Here is a 23,400-nt window from a genome sequence, read left to right on the forward strand (position 1 = left end):
GGGCTAGAACCAGATCAGAGAACAGTGTTTGCAAACTTTCCATTGGAGGTGTGGACTCTCTGGATTATTATTTTCTTGTTGTCATTTTGCTTCATGTCATTTCCTCTTTCACTCTCAATTTACTTCTGTTCCATGAAATTTCAGAGCAATGAGGAGCGAATGCATGCATTCTGCCACTGTGTGATTGAGGTGGAAGAACAGCCTCCAGAGAGCCTGAATTGCCAGCAAGAGGGATTTCAGAGCTGAAAGCTTTGAACTCCACAGCTTTGTTTCCCACAGTGAATTCAGAAACATAATTCAGCTAAACCATGCCACTTCCACCAATGCAGGGAGATGAATAATATTCCTCTTATCTTGTACAAGGGAGAATGGAGGTCCAACAAAAGTTGTTTTCTTTTGCACTGGTTGAACAACAAAGTGGTGCAGAAAATGGTATTACAGATCTCTGGATTCCCTGATCTCGTGACTCATCTGTCAGACTGTCTGAATCTCTGTGCCCAAGTCATCTAATTTTCTTTTCACTCATTTCAGTGAGACAATTTCTACTTCTCAACCTGCTTGCAGGTAGTTCCCTTTCTATGCCTCTGACGATACTTCATCTCAGTGTAACAGTCACTTCATGGGAGTTTGGAGTGCCTGAAATCCATTCTGGGCCCTTTCAATATTCCTGGGGGAGCAATTTGGCCTACCATGCTCTTTGACACAGAGAAGATCTAGCAAGGCAATTTCTTCTGCATCCTGCCAGGAAATAGCTAGCCCAAATGTAACAAAAAATATCACAAGTACAGATGATACAAAAGGTCACTAAATCACTTTGTTTTTTTGGATTCAGTAACAATAATGTCATCTCTATGTCAAGAAAAATAACTTCCCAAGAAATCCAGCCAGAAAGAGAAACAACAGCTCCGCTGTCTTCCTCTTGTCTGCTCTTTGTGAAACAAGTTGTTAAGGGACCCCTGAGATTTGCAGAGAGGCTGCTGGGATGGGCTTGGAAATAGATGTGGTAAAGAAGGAGGGAGCTACAACTCCCAGATGCGAGCGAAAAGGAAACCTGCAGCACACCGATGTCCAAGCCAAGAGCCTGTAAGTAACTCCCCTCAATCCTAACATCTGGGCAAGAAGATGCATGGCAGGCAAAAATGCCACATTTCTAAAAGCATTCCTGCACAGTGGTCCTTCTCTCTTCATAAACACCACAGGGTATATGTACCAGCAATATCTTCCACCCCCTCTTTACACTCTGTGTTTTTTTCAAAGGAGCTGTGGACAGCTGGGCGGGATGGCATCCTCCATATGCAGGGCTTGTTACCTTGAGATTGCCAGACTGAAGTCTTGGCTATGCATAGGACTGCATATGTTTGGCTAGACCTGTTTTGAACAATTTAGTTCACAGTCATGAAGGTTGTGTGATGCTTTTATTCTGATTTGACTGTGCTTTTATCAAATATAAGCAAGATAATCATGAGCCAGGTGAAGACATACTCAACTACACCACTTCCTACATCAAAATTAGCACCCCCTCTGTATAAGATTCAAGATAGATGCCATGATACCTAATGTTGATGTATAGACCTGAGTTTCATGTATCTCTGAGCTGTCTTTAACTCTTGTTAGGATTTTATATATAGCAACACTTATAGAGCTTATTTTTTATGTCAAGAAAGCCTCAGTGAACTGAACATAAATGAATCTTACCCAGATTGGTAAGGACCAACCACTGTTATTTGATAAGGAGGAGGGATAGCTATAGTGGGCATAAAATTGATGGGTGGTTTTATTCTGTTGCCCTTTGCACATTTACCCATTGCGACACACCTCTGGTTTGGCACTAATCCCAGCCACTCAACAGTGGGCTGAGAGCAAGATGTACGCTTTTATTTCCAAAGGCAAGCCCTTAGCATGCGTTTGAGGACTGGTTTGAAATTGCCTGCAAAATCCTGGGGCCTTTCTTCCAGCATTACAAAACAAGCCACTTTCAGAGAGATTCCATAAAAAGCCTGTGGAGAAGAAGTAGTCTCACCCCTGGGATTTGTAAGGGTAGCATCGGTGCCTTTGCCTCCATCTCCGCAGCGGGTATCATCAAATGGGAGGCACTGGTCTCCAGTTCCAGCCAAGACCTCTGAATTCTTCACAATGTCTTTCACTGAGGTGGTTGACTTTATTTTGTAGATACGTCGGCTGTTGGTGTCAGAGAGGTAGATGGAGCCGGTGATTGGATCTGTGGTCAAGTAATACTTATGAGCTGGGCTGTGGCTGAAAAACAAGGGCATGACGTTATTATTTTTTGGGATGATTTTCTTCCTTATGTCAACAATCAATATAAGCACTTTAGAGAATAAAAATGCACAGGGTAGACACACTGGGAAAGGGAAGCAGTGCTGTATTTGAAAAGCTTAGTACAGGTGTGTTAACAAGCTCAATCTGTGACCAATTGCTGTGCCTCGGAGTGCTCTCTGGCACTGAAAAGGAAAGGGCTTTCTGAACAAAGACAAACACATGCCAGGAACTACTACAGATTGAGTTCCAGTGCCTGGGATCACTTAATTTACTTAACGTAGCCCTGAAACTGGTGCTAGGGCAGTGCCAGACAGTGGAGGGAAGGTATAGCACACTAGACCTAGAAAACAAAGTAAAAAATAAATGTATCTGCCCTCCCAAGGAAAATCCCAGGACAAAAACCCAAATGCAGACCTAATCATAAAGCACTTGAAGATATAATTGTGAAGATCACCCCGTTGGGGCTTAGCTGGTGTTCTTGCATGTAAATCCCACTGACTTTAGCAAAGAGCCTAGCATCCTTTCCTGTCCTTATGGAGATAAGGAACTTGCCACCACCAAATTCACTGGGCTTCCGTGAAGGGAGAAACTAAATGACCCTTAAAGAGTCATACTTTGCCCTAAATAACAGCATGAACCAGAAGAAGGGATGAGGAATCTGAACATCATACCCGTGTTAAACAAGAGACGGTGGCTATGAAAATGGAGTGAGCAGATGTAAGGATAACATTTTTAGCTCCATGGCCACAACATTAAATGAATCCAAGACTGAAAAAATGGATAATGTCTCTAGAGGTACTGGAGACCAGGTTGGATGAGGCCCTGGGCAACCTGATCTGGTGCCTGATCCAGTGGTCAGCAACCCTGCCTGCAACTGGGGTTGGAACTAGAAGAGCTCTGAGGTCCCTTCTAACTCAAGCCATTCTATGATAAACCAGTATCTGCATTATGGAAAGTATTTGATGGAATTGGCTAGAAGCAACAACCAGATTAATTTAAACACAATAATTTAAACAATTTTAAGAAATTGCTTTTGAAGAATTCTATCTATAGCTTGGTAAGACTTTCTTTTCTTAAAAGCTTTCTATCAGTGTGTATTGAGCTGCATCTGTTCTAAGCCTGAAACCGACAGATGAAACCTGCAGCACCTGCTGCCTGAAAACAGGTTTCCATCTTTCTAAGAAAGGCCAAACAGTAATTGGAAGAAGTACAAAAATGTCTCTCCTTTCCTCCAGAACAACTCAAAAATGTCCAAACTGATCAGCTAACTAGAACTTCTAATAAATGTACAGACCATAGTTCAGAGTTATGCTCTTGTGGAATGTTCCAGGAGAAGCCTGTTAGAAAGCTGAGTGTCAATCACAGTTGACTCTGTCCCTCATTTTAAGAAATTTCCTCTCTCCTTCAACCTCTACATTAGGTGAATTAACCCCTCTTCAGGCACATAAAAATTACTGGATTACTGTCAGGTTTAAGAAGACATTCTTCATTCAAATTACTTACTACTTTGGGGAAAAAAAAAAGCACCTTTCTGATTTATTCTAGAATATCCCCTGGGATTTATCTTATTAAATGTGAACAGATTCCATTTCCACAAATGACACTGATTCTTGCTAAATAAAGTACTCTGACCTTCAAGACAGCTCCAGCCTGACAGTTGAGTCTCCATCAGTATTCCCTCCCAATGACAGCAGGCTGGTAGGGTGTTATTTCATTTACCTGTGTGTCACTCACGCTAAGCAAGTGGCCTCAGCCCTGGTGGAAGAAGTTCCCAATGGGAATCCATCATTTCTTTTGATCAGGGCCTTGCATTGTTCACTGACTGTCCCAACAAAGCTCAGCTGAACGTCAGTCGGCTTTTGTGCTGTTTGTAATCTTTATTTTGCACAGGAGGTGGACAAGAGGAGGAGATTTTTAATGGCACTTTGCAATTCTCTATCATCTTTGCCTGGAGAGCACAGATAGTTCTCACCGAGTCTTACAGCCTGCAATCTGCATATGGATGAAATTAAACAACTTCTGCTTTACCTAGTCAAGCTTCTCAACTTACATGCTCTAACAATAGGATGGGGGGAATAGCTTTATACTAAAAGAGGGGAAATTTAGATTGGATGTTAGGAAAAAAATGTTTACTCAGAGGGTGGTGAGGCCCTTGCACTGCTGCCCAGAGAGCTGTGGGTGCCCCATCCCTGCAGGTGCTCAAGGCCAGGCTGCGCAGGGCCCTGGGCTTTCTGAGCTGGCGGTGGGCAATCAGCCCAGGCAGATCTCCAGGGGTCCCTTCCAACTTCTACGATTCTGTGGTTCTGTGATTCTGTGAAACTTGTCTTTTCAGCTGTGTGAGCATTAGGAAGCATTAGGTCATCTTTATCAGCTAGACTTATGTTTACAGGCAAGGCTCATTATGGTCTCCTCTGCACTGCTGGGGCTGTTGTGTGTAGGAAGGCTACCTTGGATGGCTTATTCAATGGAGTGCTGTGAAGCAGGGATGCTAAAACACAGACTGTTAGAAATGAACTAGCTGGAATTTACCCACTGGTTTTGGCTGCCAGTTTGCACTACAGGGAAAGAGTCACATTCTGACCTCACATGAATTGCATAGTGTTCTACACTGGAGATTTTGTTGAACACTTTGAGATCCTTCAAATCTCATCAAAGGATGAGAGATGTTGAATAAGCATAATGTAAAAATACTGTGGAAAAAAAAACCAAAACAACAAATAACCAACAAATCAAAACAAAAAAGCTGTAAAAGTTCCCAACTTGCTTTGCTTCATCTGTGATAATGCATGAGCACTGGAGCTGGGAATTTGATGGCCTTTCTTTTTATTTAAAGTCACAATCAATAGGAAAAATCTGAGTGGCAAATTGGGCTGAACTGAGCAACAAGTGAAATAAATCTGCCTGGGGCAAAGCAGAGAAGATTTCTGTCTTTTCCTTTCATCCTCTCTCATTGCTCAGTTAGATAAAGGAGCAAAACAAAAGACAAGATTTTCCACTATTCAAAAGACGATCAGTTACAGTGTTTGTAGTCTTAAGAGTATTTATCCCCCATATTGAGAGTGCCATCACTAGGAATGGGCTGAGGGGAAAGAGCTGATTTCCAATTCAGATCATTCCTCCTCCTATTAAGATTTTTTCAGAAGAAACTTTGAGCACTGTATTGATAGCTTAATTCCCTGAAGCAACAAAACCAAGTTGAAAGGATGGGGTGAGCTGATCCCTACCGAATCCAGACTCTTAGTGGGTAATAGCAAGCATGATGGTGTAGTCACTGGGAATTAGGACAGTCTTGTAAGCAGAAGCCTTGCACTCCAAAGCAAAAGGAAGGTGATATGGCTTGCCTATATGCTTAATGTGATATGATAGCAGGTGGAAATCTCTCAAATTCACAGGGATGCCTAATGGTTGGAGCTGCATATAGGCTCCCCCATACATCTGCCTTGTCCACTTGTTTTTTCTGCTTATTAGGGCAGGATAGTGCCAACACTCTCTGGGTATCTCTCAGCTTACAAGATTCATAGTGATAAGAACACTAGGTGGATAGGCAGACGTTGCACTCATCTAGATTGTTTCTGCAGTTCTATGATAGATGCACAGGCTGTCATAATTCCCTTGGCACAGAGCCTGTGTTTTGGAGGAGCCTGAAGACGGGACCTCCTGCTCCAGCATGGGAAATCAGACTCTAAGAAACAAAGCTGGGAAAAGAGAGATGGTCCCTGATTTCAGTAGGTTACCTATAATAAAGTCTGCATCTTCTAGTTCATCGACTTCTGTTCAAAGCCAGGGATTGATCTAACTGAGCTTCACATGTCTACGAGGCAGATGCTGTGGCTGTCTTTATGTCAATAGAGAGAAATGACAAATTTTAGGTATGATTCATCTGACATTTATAACCATTATGTTACAAGATGAACTGCATCTCAGTTTTTCAAGTGCAAGGCCATCTATCAACTCCTACAAAGGACAACTTCTGTCAGTGGTAACAGTATGGTTGTGGTTTGCACTGGGGTTCAGTAGTTACCCCTAACAGATAATCTGAATAGAACTCTGGTGCTTCTCTGGGTCTGATCTCTTTGTTTCAGCACATGAAACCATCCCTGTAAAACTTTCTGTGTTAGCTGCCCTCTTCCCCTCTGAGCCCTGCTGGCCACATGCATTTGCTGGTGACTAAAGAACAACTGAATTCCTGAAGTCAAGAATTTTTGTTCTATGGGGCTGTTTCCATGGCTCCGTGCTCAGCACCCTGCAGCTCACAAACAGAGGATTTTATTACTGCCTGTGTGAGGTATTGGGCTTTTTTTTTCTCCCTGGGTGACATTCAATAGATTAGCACATAAGGAGGCCACACAGCGCAGTGAGCTGAATTTACACTTGGCCTTTTAGTGTTTTCAGTTGGTGTGCGATGCCCAAAACTCTTCTAGTGTCACAGACTGGATAATAAAACTTCATAGCGATGCCGTAAGCCAACCCACAAACTGCAAAGGACTTCTGATCTGATCCTAGGGCAGTTTTCTCAGACATTTATTTTTGCAACTAATTGTGGCAACTGTCTCTTTGAAGTATGAACGGAAAGAAGAAAGGAGGAATATATCTATGTGTGGCCATTTTCTGCGTATTTGCTAGACAGAAATGCTTCACTGCCCTCCATGTTCCTGCAGAGAAAAGATAACACTAATAAACGGCAAATTATTACTGCCAGGCTTGGAAAAAGCCATTACCTTCCATTGGCCCATCAAGACAGGTCCATACACAGACATGTGGGAGAAAGTTCATATTCATCTATCGTCAAATGACAGATAGGTGTAAAACTGGGAGAGATCACTATTTGGTGATGCTTTTTGGGTTGGCAGACATTTCCATGTTGGCCCACAGTCTTTTTGGCTGTTAGAACAGAGTTAGATCTTAGCAAACCCATGTTGCACTGGAAAGCAAAGCCTCTTAGATGGTAGCTGTGGAGCCTTTGGAGAGCAAGATCACAGCAGGTGACATAACTGGGAGGAAATATTTTTTTCTCTGAATTGAGGAAATTTCTGCATATGGACTGCAGCTTTTTCAAACCACTGAGGTTCCCATAACTGAATCTCTCTGCAACTATTCCCTGCCAATGATGTCAAGCTTAGAACCTTATGGAGCTCAGAGCACTGCAGCTGTAACTAAGACTACACCCGCTCATTTTGCGGTGGCTCAGGAATGAAGAGGCTTCCTAACAAGAACTGTTAGGGCAAAACGACACAGAACAGCTGCTAGCTCACGTGGATGACTCTCTTAATGCAGCCTCAGATGGGAATATTTGATCTAGAGCTCCTCCTCTCCTCCACCCTTATCAGACACCTTTGGACTGTACTGAAGAGGGAATGCTTTCATTGCTTGCTTTCATTTAATTGCTTATTTTCTAGGAATTGCCCAAAGTGAAGCCCTGCAAAATTCATAAAGCTCTGGTGGCATCTGCAGCATTTGTGGCCAGTCCATATATCTTGGCTCAGTTATTGCCTTCATATAGAACAACACTTCTTGTAACAGCTGCTCTCCTTCACTGTCAAAGTAGGTGCACTTTTGTAGCTATGGATTTCTAGGTCATTAAGGATAGTGGCTATGTATTTCTAGGTCATTAAGGATACAACCTGGCTGTTCCAAAGAGAAATTAGTTTTTCTATTGCCTTCAAATGATGTGAAAGAGGAGCTGGGGGCTGGAACTCAGCCTGATGAAGATAGTTGGTGCAAAGGTCTTGAGTACCAGCCTTGCAGCCAAACTAGAAGCTTTGGGCCAGTTCATTATAGAGGGAAAAATCAGTCTTTCATTAATGTTTTGGCAATAAGACAAAAAAACACTTTCTACTCCACTGCATTTCCAGGCATGCAGACAAAATGAACATTTCTGGTTTTGCACAGCCTCTATAAAGCCAAAGAAACATAAATAAAAAGCATGTAGCAAAAAAAGGTTCCCAAATGCAAATAGAAAACAAAACCAAAAACATCCCAACTCTGCAGCCTAGCCTTCTAATATTGAAAGCATCTGGGAAAAAGGATGGGAAACTTGTCAGAGCCAGAGAAGTCCTTGCAAACACAAACAATGACAGGCTGACATCTTCGTGAACAAAATTGATTGGATCAAACTCACTGCAACTCCAGTGAGCCCAAGTGACAAATATTCTTAATGACAAAGACAACTGAGGAATCTCTCTGTCGTGCTGTTTCCTTGTTGTTACTTCCTTTCTTACTGCACTTCCTGATTAAGGCTCTGTGTTGCACTACCTCCTAGCTAAGCCTTGTGCACTTTCACAAAATGTGAGTGCTCTCTGTGGAGAGTTCTAATTGATGAACATTTACAAAATCTTATTCCTTAGGTACATCTGACCTTTCATTTTGTCCGTCCTCACCCCAAAGCTCAAAAGGAAGACATTCCACCACCAAATGAGGATCATTTTTCCATCAAAGCTCTTCAAGCGACTTGTGTCCTGGAGCTGCTCTCTCTTGACTTGCTTGGTTAATTCCCACCCGCTTTTCTTACACCCTCCTCCTTAGGCACTCCTCTTGTCTCTATATTTCCTTGTCTGCGACTGCAACAGATCATGCCAAAGTCTGTGTGATTCTGCTCTGTGATTAATGGCTCCCCATTCTGATGACTGATCGCCTACGCCAGTTTTAATCACAGCAGCTTCATTTCCTATTGAATCATCTGGAAATGGCACTCGTGGCTCACTGTGTAACAACATGCAACAAGACAGGGAGCAGCATAAGAATTCTCCACTGGTTGGCTTACCTATGTCTGAAATCTTTATTTCTGACAGAAGACAGGAAAGCAGGGAATAGAAGAAAGAATGAGGTGTTAGCGGCTCAATTCGAAGCATTATTAGCAGATTGAAAACTTGACAGTAACTGTATCATACAATGCAATAATAAATAAAGACTTAGCTGGAATGACACTGATATATTTTATATTGGATATTACTTGTCAGTGAGCTCACTTATGTATCACTGCATATCACAAAGGAAGTAGGATCTCACCTGCTTGGAGTTATCCACTTAATGTAAAAGATAGGGCCAGGCAGACTTTATCACACAGAGCTAAATGTATGTGGAAGTAGATATCTGCACAGCTTTTTTTCACTAGCACTCAAAGCAGTATTTTGTGATTTACAAAGGTAACTTCCCAATTGCACCGTTGTGGGTGGCAGTTCATTGCCATAACCTCAGGAACTCCAGTCCAAAGAACTGAATAATCCCGAGATGGACATATTTCATGGGTCTGGTTACATATCCAGCTGCAGTTATCTGTGACCCCTCTCTACAACAGAACGCTACACTTAAAAAACAAAAACAAAACAAAATTAAAAAAAAAAAAAAAGGACTAAATCCAAATAGTGAGGGTGTTAATCTCTACAGAGATGCTGATTTGAGAAGGCACAAGCGAACTCTATTTAATGCAAAAGCAATGGTTTTCCTCCACTGCTTTTAGTCAGCCTGCATCTGAACCCATGTACTTTATAGCACACCAGAGTGAAGAAATGTTTATTAGATCCAGTAACCTAAGTGTTTGCACAGATGAAGCAGCAATCATTCCAGCAGATTTAAATCTGGAGTAAATTTGTGGCTCTACGCAAAAGTCAGCAAGGCCACTCTGTCAAGGCTCCCAATTTTCTCTTTTCCAATCAGGAAACACTCTTTAAAACCTCCACCGGGTCTGGTATTTCCACTGACAATGAAACAGAGATTGGGTTTTCCAAATTGTACTTCTGGGAATGAGATATTAATCCCAATGAGTTGCAATGGGATTTTGGCCCCAAATCACCTAGGATCTTCTGGAAATCTCACCTTTGGCCATTAAAATAACTTTCTGGCACTAGAAGAATACTATATTCTTTAATGTGGACCAGTACAGAAGATTTATCCCACTTTCTCACCTTATGAATATGAGATATGTATTTGTCTGTCACACAAATGAATAGATACATCAGCTCTTTGCTTATTTACTCAAAAGGAACTACAGCCCTCTCTAAACATGTCACTGTGGGCTTCCATATCCAACAACAACTGATTTTGTCATCTTTGTGTGGGCAGAGCAAGACATCTATTCTGCAGGTGCCAACCTTGTGACAGCTGTCTGGATTTTGTTCTCATACACCACAATCTACAGCTCTGTGTGCCAAATCAAGCCTTCAGCAAGGTCTTGTGGGCCTAATGACTGTAGTGTGCTTGTTAACAAGGGACTAAATGGATCATAGAAACAAGTACTGCTGCAGATGCTATTTTTCACCCGCAGCTTTGTGGAGCAAATGGTAATGCAAAGCAGTGCTGCATGGGATCCTGCTGTTCTGGTCAGCTGTGATGGGGCCCTCCACATGGCACTCCTTGAAGAAACAGGGCCTTACTTTTGTCTCCCAGAGACAGAATGTGAAAACAGAATATAGCAGGGTTTCTTGCTTTCTGGGAAATTCTCTTTCAGACCAGATCTTAAGAGCTAAATGGGAGTGCCAACAGTCCTATAATGCAAACTTCATATTGAGCTCTCGGATCAGGTTCTCCAAGTAGAGAAGCCTCATTCAAAAATACTGGTTTAACTCCAGTGACATTCCTGGAGTGAGCCTACTCCGTCCACAAGAAGAGTCCAGAACCAGGCTCTTGTGCTTTGAAGTTTTGTAAATTGTTATAGAAATGTTACAAATGAAGAATATTACTACTGAAGTCAATATGAAATTTCAGTTCCAGTCACAATCTATTTAATTTCCTCAGAACTTGTGATAAATCTGTAATGTTCTGTACCCTTCATTATTTTTAGTGGTTGCTCTTTAACAGGCCTCCAAAGTCTCTCCTGATATATTGTTTTCCTTTGTTATTTTGAGGTAAAATGAAACGCTTCAGGTACTCTAAGATGTTCCATCTATATCTTCATCCCATAACAGCTGTTCAGTTGGAGACTAGAGGGAGCCAATATGTGTTTGTCCCTTGAAAACAACCAGAAAAACCTCGGGTTTGTGACTCCCTAGGTGATCATCCTGTCTTAAGTATGAATGATCATCTATCCTGATTAACCTCTACGTACTGTCATCACTGCTGTGTCCTTCCAAGTCTGGGTTATCCTGGAGGCTGGTTGTTAATTTTAAGAATTCCCACTGGCCTACAAGCAGACCAAACGGGAGACATTACCACAGTTTGATTTAGCAGCACAAAAATCTGACAATATTTTTAGTATGTGATGAACTTGCTTGGCCAGATTTTCTCTGGTGTAAGTCAAAATTAGCATAGTTGCAGAAGAGGCAAATCTGGACAGGTTTTATTTTTTCTTTTCTTTTCCATTCTTCTTGTGCTTTCTATTATAACTTTTTCTTATTTTCCTTTTGGGTATGCAAGACTGTGCAGAGCTTAACTGCATAATTATAACAGCCACATGCAGCACGATGTACCTTAGTTCCAGTATGTTGGTGACATTGCCAGAGGGAAAGATTCTTCGGATGTAGTTGAAATCTCCAACATAAAGACTTCCATCAGATCCACACGTTAGAGCAACAGGAGCCAGGAGTTTGTTCCCATCTGCAAGACCATTGCAGCTTGGACAAGAAATGCTACGTCTACGGCCATTGCCCATAATGCTTCCAATTACAGGAGGCTGCTGGGAAATAAACTGGTTTTCCCCGTTTCCTTTATGCAAGATACCTACAGAGAGAAAACAGTAATAACAAAATCAAGAAATTGAGATTCACAGGGAGGATACATGGCACTGCTGGAAGTGGCAAGGAGGTGTACCGTTTTCATAGTACTGTTCTGTGATTGCTGCAAGGAAGGTTACCTTATCTGAAGCAAGCATTTTTTTTTTACTGGCCCATTTCATTCCTCACGAGGTAAATGCACAGAGGGAGAACAAGGCTGCTTATATTTGTGAATGAAATACACTTTTCAGCATCTCACGAATTTTCACTTTCCTTTTCTGCTCCTGTCTGCCCTGTAGTTTGCAGGCTACCAGGTAATAAATAAATAAATAAATCACATAGCTCATGAAAAGAGGAGAGACAAGAAAGCCGTGGCACATTCTCTAGAGGAATGTTTCATCTACAAAGCTCGGAGGAGCTCGGTGTATGTTCACTATAAGCGTAGTCTTTTCAGCCACGGTGTGGGCTGAATTTAGATATTTGCTCCCATCTCACTGCTACCATTCAGAAACAGACAGTGCTTCCATCTTTTAATTGCATTCTGATCACCTTTCAGGTCTCCCTGTTGCTGTCCTCAACTCTCTTCAAGGACTTTGGAGCCTTCCATTTTCCCTTATAACCCATGAAGCTTCTCATTTATGCAAGTCCACCTGCACGCTGCATAATGTGGCTGGGTGGATTTATAATCACTGCTAGTGACAACTTGAATACACTCTCTTTGTTTATTTTAGGATTATTTTCCTTGGTAATCACTTTTTTAAAGAAAATACAAAGTTAGGGGTGCCTATATATTTCATGGGCATTCATCTGATTCACCATTATCAGCTTCTTTTGGATTTACATGCACCAAATTGTTTCTAAATGTAGATTCCATAAACAATTTGTTGGTAGAAAACAGGGTAAAGTTCTTATGTTGATCAGGTTTCCCCCCTTTTCTTTTAATTCTTAATGATAAGCAACTGAGCCCTGCTGTACCGCAGTATTCCTTGGTTATGTGCTACAGACAACCTACCACTTTGTATGTTGAGGGCATGGTGTTTGTCCAGGGACCATCCTCCAAGCTTGGAAGCATCAATTTCATAACCCTGAAGCACAGCTGTCCTCTTCTCCCACAGAATCAAGTCAGGACACGACTCGTACTCATAACCCACGGAAACTGTGAGCAAGAGAGAAACAAAAGAGCCCCCCCAGATTAGTAACCTGGAAATATGCAGTCTGCACACTAAGAATTTCAGCTGAGTTGGGTAGGAACAATACTACACTCCACTGCCTATTTCATTTAAAATGCCATCATCATAACGTGGACTTGCAGTGTTTCCCACTTTAAAGGCCATCTGCATTTAAAAAAGGTCGACAGAGTTGTAGATGTTGGACAAATGTGCTAAATACTTAAAAGGCACTGTTTTAAAGACATATCTTAAAACAATGACTATTCTAGAATGTAAAGCAATGCTGTATTCCTAAGTAGGAGGATTTTAATCTATCTGCCATCTTTAATGTAAGACTGCATGTCAGGAATTTGATGAATATCATGGCCTTACTACAAATGAAGCAATGGGCAAAGAATGGACATCGGTTTTAGATGAGGCTGACTTGTGGTCATTGATAACGTCAACAAGGTATAAAGAAGAACACAGTTTTGCTTGTTCTGATGTCTAATCAGAGTCTTTCATAACCCTGCTACACATACTGGAGTTATTTAGGAATAAAATTATGTCAGAAGAAGAATCATATTTTTGACAGAATAATGGCTCCTTTATGGTTTTCTCAGAAGTATCAAGATCCTGTTTTTTATTGGCCTGCTTTTCTTCTGCCCTACCTTATCTTTCCAGCACTAATGGCTGGAACAGAGGAAAACTGTAAGTTCTGCACAAATGAAAAGCAATTACATGGCTAATTTTTTGCCAGTAAAAAAGAAAGTCTGATCTCCAAAACAGTGCTGAGCTGTAAGTGAACTCAGTATCCCCCACCAAATACAGCCTTTTGAAAGTTCACAGAGGGGGAGATGTAGCTCAGGAAATGAAGGCTTGATATTTTCCACTGTGCTAGTGGATGAAAGCATTAAAAGCCTGAGTGCTGTTGTTTTGAGAATCCTGGGACTGCAGAGCTGTGCAGTATGCTGGGATCACCTGCTCATCTAGCATCTCACAGAGCAGGTAAACATAGTATTTCAATACATGCTATGAAGGCACAGCTCTCATTCTGGGATCCAGACTGGGTAAGGTTCAGCAAGTTGTATCTCTCAGCCTGCTCAAAACAGCTGAGTTTAGTGACTGAGTACAAGAAATGCACATCCTCTCCCTCTTAGAAAACAAGATGAGAAAGAGACTTATCTTCTGTGAGGCTATGAGGAATCAGGGCACCATCCTTCTGTCAAAAAGATATCTATTTGTTAAAGATCTCTCCCATCTTGTTAATAGCTCTCTCTACCAAGGGCTGGTCTACCTTCAAGATCTTTGACTGTATTTGCTCTGGGTGCTCATCAGATGGAAAGGGAAAACTGCAGAGAAGCACCACCTCTATTCACTACACACTCAAAACACTTCCTTCCTGGCAGCATCACACATTAGATGTCAGAGGAATTTTCCAGTGAGTGATGAGATGCTGGAACAGTCTGTCCAGAGAAGCTGTGGATGTCCTATCCTTGGAGATGTTCAAGACCAGGTTGGACAGGACCCTGGGCAAACTGATCTAGTGTGTGATCTAGTGGTTGGTAACTCTGCCCATGGCAGGAGGATTGGAGCTAGATATCTTTGAGATCCCTTCCAACCCAAACCATTCTATGATCCTACGTGGCATGTTGAGCATGCAGAGGCTGTCTGTCCTCTGACATGAAGCTTCTGACAGTGTTTTGCAGGCGTAACTGACTGTGCAAGGCAGCCCAGCTTGGGATGATGTTCTTAAAAAGGTAACAAAAGGGAAACTATGAGATGAGGGTAATCCTGAGAGTCAGGCAGAAGGAGGGGAAGAGATTAGGACTCCGTTCTAGGGATTCATTTCAAAGAAGCGCTGACAACATTCAGCTGTAGGTGAGAAATAGCCAAATGCCTCTGGTCCCAGTTCATTCCTTCTGTACGGATACGATAGCAGCAGCTCAGGATGTATATGCTGGGACAAGAGCCAGAGAATAGATAAGTATTCTTCTGCTGGGAAAATGCGTGCTGCCTGAACAGCTGGGCCCTATCCTCTCCAAGGAAACAGCAGTGAACCAGCAGGGACCATTTTATGCGTTAGCAGTTGGACTGTATCGATCTGCGACAAGGCTTCTGCGTTGCCACTTAGCGGCTTCTAAAAAGAAACACAGGCCCTGAGGTCACTTACCAAAGGCTTCTGAAAGCCCATACACCTTCTGGCTGTAGACATCTGTCTTATCCCAGATGAAATAATAGGACAGGTCTGGAGCAGCTGCAAACCACTTTCTGAAGAGGCGTCCCTCGACGGCCACCATGAGGTGGACTTTCATGAGGTTGAAGGGGATGGTGGGGTGGGTCATGCTGATCCTCAGGACTGATTTGTAGCCAGCCGTGCGACTGCTCAGGTAACTCACTTTTATTTTACTACCAGAAACGTTAATCTCCTCCTGCAGAGCCTGTGGAAAAGCAATCGGGAGATGTTAAATCAGCAGCGAGCAGACAGGAAATGGCAGCAAAGATGCAATTAATCAAACACACCTTTATAAAAGCTCTGGTAGTTCTGTTTAAAAAAGTACACCTAGTAGGCATCAATTATGAAATTATATATGTAATTCATGGAGTTAGTTGTGAAAGCCAGGAAAACTCCTCTTTCTCCATCTCTATAGCGTGGGAGAATAGCAGTAGAAAGTACCAGGTTTAAGTGAATATTTACAATGGGACTCTCTTCTAAAAGGAGTACATGGACTCCTAAAGGTGAAAGGAGCTTGGCGTAAGAGAGGATTCCAGTCCATCAGTATAGCTTTCATTTTCTCTGCTGCCTTGGTAGTTTTCAACAGGTGCTGATGGGAAGCCTGATTTAGTGGCTGCAAACCTGCCCATGGCGGGGAGGTTGGAGCTCAATGATCTTTAAGATCCTTTCTATCCTAAGCCATTCTACGAGTCTATTTTTCTAATCTTTGCCTCTTGCCTTTTTATCCCACTAAAATATCAAGTCCTACTTGGCTTGTATCCTCACAGATGTTTCCTGGTCCTGATGGTAACCTGCCATTATCCATGTCACTAACTGTGCTCCCATCCTCCCTCCTCTGGCTCACTCATGTCTCAGTGATCTCCTTTCACCAATCTCTCTCTGTAACTGCTCCTCTCTCACCTCACCTCTTTGCCCTATATAGCTCTTTTCTCTTTTTATCCTGGCCCTGGCCCTTTTTCAGCCTTCATGTTTGCTCCTACTTATCTGGACGTTTGCTTAGAATTCTTTCCCTCTTAGCTGCGCTATGAAGCTCTTGACCTGATCTGCCACAGTCAACCTCTTTCCCCTTGCTAGCATTATCCCTTTCTCTTCTTTTCCAAATTCATCAGTATCCTAGGTGTGTTGCTTTGTTTTCTCCTCTAGCCATGCAGTAGTGGTATTTTTGAGTGTACTACTATAGGGGTATCCCAAGGAGGTGGTGGAGTCACTCCCCCTGGAGGTGTTCAAGAACTGTGTACATGTGGCACTGAGGGATGTGGTTTCAGTGGGCATGGTGGCTGTGGGTTGATAGCTGTATTAGATGATCTTAGTGGTCTTTTCCAATCTTAATGATTCTATGATTCTTTGACTTTATGATTCTGTGATTCTGGCTGATCGGGACAGTCAGTTGTCCCAGTACAGAATTTCATGAAGAACTGGAGAGACAGTAGGGAAAGTTTTATCTGCTTTGAAAACAGAGAAGACTCAGTAAAGATGGGATTTTCAGGTAATTTACCTGCCAAAGTATAATAAGGCCTAGAAGTCCTTTCTAATTTATTTATTTTTAGGTAGGGAAATGCACAGGCATTTTCTGGAAGGCAATCTCCAACACCATGCTGCTTCTCCCCTGCAAAATACTGATTAGAAAAAAGGAGCATTTCTTCCTTAATTCTTTGGGGAAGTGAGATTAGTTTTCCCCTTCCAGAAAACTTCATCCTTAGGTAAACACTGGACATTTTCAGCACAGGGCAGCAGCCTTTAGCAAAGTTTGAAAGATGAAGATAGAATCTTAGCAGCAAGTCTGAAAACTTGGGCTGATAATAGGATGTGTCAGAAGGTCAGAACTAGCTCTGTGCTCTCCTGCATCACTTCTGCAATATTTCATGTGCTGGACCCCAGATGAGCCATGAAAATACTTCCCCAGCGATATTTAGCTTTCGTTATACCAAGGGCATGGAGGCTGGAAGGCAGGTGGGTCGAGATACGCTTCCATCGCAAAGGGATCACAGCTGCACTGGTGTCCTCCAAGCCACATCTGTGCCTCCTACACTCTGCTCCTACATGGGAGCAGTAAAATTCCCCGATGTGACAAGTTGTTCATCTCTTACAGTTGCTTCATCTCTTAAAGTCAGAGCTATAAACGACGACAGATGCAATCTGCCCCCTGAAAAAGACCTCTTCTAAGTTATTATCCAAGGCCTAGCACTTCTTCAAGCGGTAACTTACAACCTCCGAGCTTTCAGCACTTGACCAAAGGATGCATCCAGAAGTTAAAGTGCTGTTCCACTGTGCTCATAAATATTTACTATCTCTAATGCAGCCTTTTCAATTTACATATCTCAGTGTTTAGGAGGGTGAAAAACGACAGAACTGGGAAAACCTAGGAATTTTAAAAGGTATTTTATGAGCTCAGCAACAAGCTGGTCTGGGACCAGGCTCAACCAGAGACCAGCTGAGCCAAGCTGCTGTAAAGGTGGTCCCTTGTATCAAATCTGTCTTTATATGTAACCCCGTTAGGAAAAAGGCAGGCAGAAGTAATTGTCACTGAGGTACTATTTGCAACGCCTGGTTCAAATTCCTGTCAAAAATAATTATTTCTCTCTGTCACGATCTGTCTCTGCCATTTGCCATTTCAGAGAAAGGGTCAGTACAGAAGTACCAGTGTAGGGGATTGTCTTTAAAGGTGCCTGCTTGAAGAGCTGGTTCAAAGGGTAATTTGGATTGCTCAAAATGCATTTGTAGTTTGTAAGCAGTACTAAACTAGCAACAAAGCAGGGCATGGGTGGAGGATAATCCAATAGGCCACTGGTGGGAGAACAGGTGAAAACAAGCTTTAAAATACTCTGAATGCACCAAAATTCATTTTGCCAATAGACAAGGCAAGCTACAACTTGGCTTTTTTTTTTTTTTTCTTTTTTTAAAATATTAAATACAATGCTGAGAAGGAATTTTGACAAAGGAAAGCATTTAGGGCCTGATTCAGGGACTGTAACACAGGAATGTAGTGCCTTTGAGATCTCCAAAACCTCTGCATGGGGGTGACAGATCTGACACGGACCTTTTTGAGATCTCCATCCCTCTGAAACTACACTCAGAGTTCTGAAGAGACCCTTCAGGGCATCCTAAAAGTCACCAAATCTGTGTTGAGACATCTGAGTCAAACACATTAAAAATGTGTCATCTGGTCTTTTGAATGAATCTATGTAGAGAGCACTGCATTTTTTTCTTCAATCTCATAAGTTCCTGCCTGCCCACTCCTTTAGCTTCTCAGAATTTTTTTCCCAGCCCTGCATTTGCTTGTCAACTCCTTCCAGCAATACACTCTTCTATTATATTTAACATTTTTCTACTGGGGCCTGTGTATTATAAAATGGAGCTGCAGAAACTTATAGACAAGTTATTTTATATTGTATGTATACCCAGAACAAGAACAAAAAGTAGTGCATTAACGAAGTACAGTCAGGACACTGTTGTAATAGGAGTTTCTCTTATATGACAGACTCTGTTACCTTCAGTTGCTATTTCAGGATGAACACAGTTTTATGGATTTTGGCTAAATCGTTTGGTATGTGGGTAAAGTACTGTTCACCATGTTGCATGGGATTCATCCTAGACAAACACTGGAACTAAAAGTGAGGAGAATGCTCTAAGCTGTTCTTCCAAATCTCCCCATTGGCAGCAGGCAGAGGTGGGCTCTTCAGAAGGAGAGTCTTGCCCAGGTAACATAGGAGTGGGATTCAATTTCAGTTTAAGGCATCCAAATTCACTTGACATACAAGCGTGTGTATAAGAGGCAGACATCTAAGAACTGACTATAGTGGACATCTAACCAACATTGTCAGTGGGAATCAGATACTTTTAAGATGGCCAGCGTAATTGATATGTAGGTTCTGCTGACAGTATTGATTAGATTTCTGTCAGATTTAATGGGAGTGTGGACATTTAGCACACATCCAGATAACTGCAGGTGAACGTCTGATTTAGATGCCTTCATCTCAAAACGAATGCCAATTAATTTGATTCCATAACTACAGGTGTCCAGTGCAATTCAGGATGTCCAAGTTATGTGTGACACTCACAGGGTTTAGCAGATCTAATGCAGGACACTCATAGAATCACAGAATCATAGAATCGCAAGGTTGGAAACGACCTGCAAGATCATCTAGTCCACTCATCCTCCCATCACCACTGCCACCACAAGCACCAAACCACATCTCGTAGCTCCTCATCCAGGCGCCTCTTGAACACTGCCAGGGACGGCGACTCCACCACCTCCCTGGGCAGCCATTGCAGTGCCTGACCACTCTCCGAGAGAAAAAGTTCTTCCTTGTGTCTAACCTAAACCTCCTCTGGTACAACTCGCAGTCATTTCCTTGGGTCCTGTTCGTTGCCTGGGAGAAGAGGCCAAACCCCTCCTCATCACAACCTCCCTTCAGGTAGTTATAGAGTGCAATGAGGTCTCCCCTGAGCCTCCTCTTCTCCAGATTGAACAATCCCAGCTCCCTCAGCCGCTCCTCATAAGACTTGTGCTCCAGTCTCCTCACCAGTTTCTTTGCCCTTCTCTGGACACGTTCCAGGGCCTCAATGTCTTTCTTGAAGCGAGGGGCCCAAAACTGAACACAGCACTCGAGGTGCAGCCTCACCAGTGCTGAGTACAGGGGGGTGATCACCTCTCTGCTCCTGCTGGCCACACTATTTCTAATGCAGGCCAGGATGCTGTTGGCTCTCTTGGCCACCTGGGCACACTGTCGGCTCATGTTCAGCCGAGATCAGTCAACACCCCCAGGTCCCTTTCCTCTTCCACACTCATCTCCTATAAGCCTATAGCGCTGCATGGGGTTGTTGTGGCCAAAGCGCAGGATCCGACACTTGGCCTTGTTGAACCTCATCCCATTCACCTCAGCCCAGTGATCCAGCTTATCTAGATCCCTCTGAGGGACCTCCCTGCCCTCAGGCAGATCAACACCACCTCCCAACTTGGTGCCATCTGCAAACCTACTGAGGGTACACTCAATCCCTTCATCTACGTCATAAAGATATTAAAAAAGATGGGGGACATCACTCCACCACTCATAAAGGGTTGCCAGCTGGACTTAGCTCCATTAGCCACTACCTGCTGGGCACAGACGTCTAGCCAGTTCCTTATCCAAAGAAGAGTATACCTGTCCAGGCCATGGGCAGCCAGTTTCCCCAGAAGAAACCTGTGAGGGACCGTGTCAAAGGCTTTGCTGAAGTCTAGGTAGACTACATCAACACCTTTCCCTCATCTATCATGCTGGTCACCCAGCTGTAGAAGGAGGTGAGGTTGGTCAAGCACGACCTGCCTTTCACGAACCCATGCTGGCTGTGTCTGATCCCCTGCACACCACGCACAAGCCGTGTGATCTCTCCCAAGATGATTTGCTCCATAACTTTCCCTGGTACCGAGGTCAGGCTAACAGGCCTGTAGTTCCCCAGATTCTCCTTACAGCCCTTCTTGTAGATGGGAGTCACATCTGCAAGCCTCCAGTCCTCTGGGACCTCTCCAGATAACCAGAAGTGCTGGTAGATGGCTGCAAGTGGATGCTAGGATGAAGCCCGTCCAGTCCCATGGACTTGTGACAGTCCAGATGCAGGAGGAGCTCTCTTACTGTCTCCACCTGAATCACTGGGGGTGAAGGGTCCTGGGGTAATCATTCTGGATTGGCAGCTGGAGATAATGCATGAAATTTACAGGGTGTTTCAAATGGCACTATATATTTATAGTCAGGAATTTGTATTGAACCACTGCTTATGATCTACATTCCTGGCCACTTTCACAGTCAATAGACAGATGGATCCTTATTGAAGAGGAGTTTTTTAGAATGTTTGAGTTCAATAGATATAATTAACACAATCTAACAAATATCCCACCAAATAATAAGTGAAGTTCTGATTGCAATTTTACTGTATCAGATATTTGCTTCGAAGGGGCATTAAACATTGTTTTTCACAGTTCTTGTTGGACTGAGAAAAAGAGATGTGAAAATCAAACCAAGAATTTGCAATTTGATGGACATTACAAGACATGGGACTTATTTAGTAATTAAGCTAGGACAAACTCAGAGACTCTAATTGGAAATAAGTGTGAGAAAGGTTCACAGGATTTGGTCCAGAGGGAAAGGTAATGAGATGACTAGCTTCATTTATTCAGTACCTGGTTCAGTACCTGGTGTTCCTACAATTAGGAGATGTGAAGTGACTTCTTTCCTCATTAACGCTACTGAAACCTCAGTGGAGTCAAGCAGGAAGCACACAATTTGTTGCTACACTTGTTATTATTTCTACCTTGGCAAGCTACTGTTTGTCACTAAAAGCAATACCCAGGATACACTGAGTACTGGCATGTAGGACCCAGGGAATAACATGTCCAAGAAAGGAAAAGTTGAATTCTGCTAATCCATACATTTAACACAGTGAGTATTTTTACAGAGGAAGGGTCATTCAGTTGTTTGGTTCATTCAGTTCAAAATCCAAGTTTCCACTCAGCAAAATACTCCGATTCACACCATGTTGCTAAAACTAGATTATATGATTTTATATAACGTGACCAGGAATTGGTCTCAGTGATGATTATGGCTCCCTTCCAACTCAGGATATTCTATGATTTTATTATACTGTCCTTCATTAAAAAAAAAAAGGAAAATGGGGATGAGAAAGGACAAGCCACCCTATCCCTTTGCCCAACTATTGTAGGTATCGTGGCATGGCATAAAACTCGGGTTCTTGGTATACTGGCCTTCTGCCATGTCATTTGCTGGCTGACTGTGCATCTCAGCATCTTTGCAGACTCATGGCTTCATCTTCAAACCCTGTGGGTAATACCCAGTGGGTTAAATCTGCTCTTGAATAGGAGAAAGGCATTGGAGCAGAAGAGGTTCATAAACCTTGCATGGGGTGCTGGAGTACTGAATGCCAAAGAACTACCTGAAAACCACTGTGGCCTGCATCAGGCCTCAACCTACCTACCCACCACAGATGCTAAAAGAAATCAAAGCAAGGCCAAGGCAGGATTCCACTGAAAGATGCAAGCGTTTGGTCTCCATCTCTCAGGGATAAGGTGAAATAAACCTTCTGGATAAGGGGAAACAACCCTTCCAGCTAAGTGTGTGTTTGGAAGAGACGGCTATTGGCAAAAGTCTGAGAAATGGGGAAGCAAAGGGGGAATGTTTCTTTTTAGAATAGTAGGTAGGGGAATAGAAAAAGACACAGAGGCATAATATTGTTCAATTTGCTCAGAGTAGGCAAAAGAAGCAGAGAAAAGAACTGGATGATGTTCTCTCAAGCTCATACCTGGATTTCAGGAACAATAGGACCTTTCTCGGAGCAGGAACTCGCAAAAGCTGTCAGCGGAGATGGTGAGACCACAGGGTTGGGTCGAGCAAAGTTACTGAGATCGCAGCTCGGGATCTCATTCTCTTCGTGTCTCATGACGATGGTCTCCATGACAAAGAAGCGATCCCATGGCAACCACAGCGTGTGCTCCTGGGTGATGAAGGGAGCCCGTTCAAAGTGCAGGATAATGGAGATCCCGCCGATGGTAACGAGATCAAAGCTGTTACAAGAGACGGAATGCAAAGTTAGTGTAAGCAACATCCTGAAAGAAAACACGATTGAAGGAGAAAAACAATCGTCCTTCTAGGCCACAGAAATACCATCACCCACATTTTACAAATACTGAGTCTACAGCTTGAAGAGGCTCTTGTTGGGTAAGAGCAAGTAGCAGAGGCAGGAGAACTAACCTGGCATCTTTTTGTGTTGTTCCCTTGTGAATAAAAACATCCCTATCTCTTTTTTTTTTCAGACAAATGTTTATCTTTGTTATTGGTTTTCTAGTGTTATTTGACCATATATACTCATTTACTTTTTTCTTGGAGTATTTGTCAGCCACAGTCGCAGATTGGATCCATTTGCACGATGAAATAAACTATTTGGAAAGTAGTTTCTTTGACATGCCAGCACATAAATTGTCTTGGCATCCACTGCTAACCTGACTAATACCTAATGCAACCCAGGGAACATGTGGAGCCCAGTCATGGACTGCACTGTACTAGGCACAAGGAAGAAATAGAGACTAGAAGGCTGTCCCTGTGCTCAG

At 42.8% G+C, this 23,400-nt stretch overlaps 1 protein-coding gene across 1 annotated transcript in view; it reads right to left on the bottom strand.

Annotated features, from left to right (window-relative positions):
• Positions 1-23,400, bottom strand: part of TENM4 (teneurin transmembrane protein 4) — a 593,945-nt gene that overhangs the window by 52,409 nt on the left and 518,136 nt on the right. The window contains exons 19-24 of the mRNA XM_042862497.1: positions 22,596-22,857; positions 15,243-15,510; positions 12,934-13,077; positions 11,679-11,928; positions 9,038-9,058; positions 2,021-2,253 (exon numbers count right to left, since the gene is read on the bottom strand). Coding sequence (XP_042718431.1) covers positions 2,021-2,253; positions 9,038-9,058; positions 11,679-11,928; positions 12,934-13,077; positions 15,243-15,510; positions 22,596-22,857 — 1,178 coding nt within the window. The remainder of the gene's footprint in view (positions 1-2,020; positions 2,254-9,037; positions 9,059-11,678; positions 11,929-12,933; positions 13,078-15,242; positions 15,511-22,595; positions 22,858-23,400) is intronic.

This window comes from Lagopus leucura, unplaced genomic scaffold (assembly GCF_019238085.1).
Source record: "Lagopus leucura isolate 7727_CA_CO unplaced genomic scaffold, USGS_WTPT01 Super-Scaffold_702, whole genome shotgun sequence".
Taxonomy (NCBI): Eukaryota; Metazoa; Chordata; class Aves; order Galliformes; family Phasianidae; genus Lagopus; species Lagopus leucura.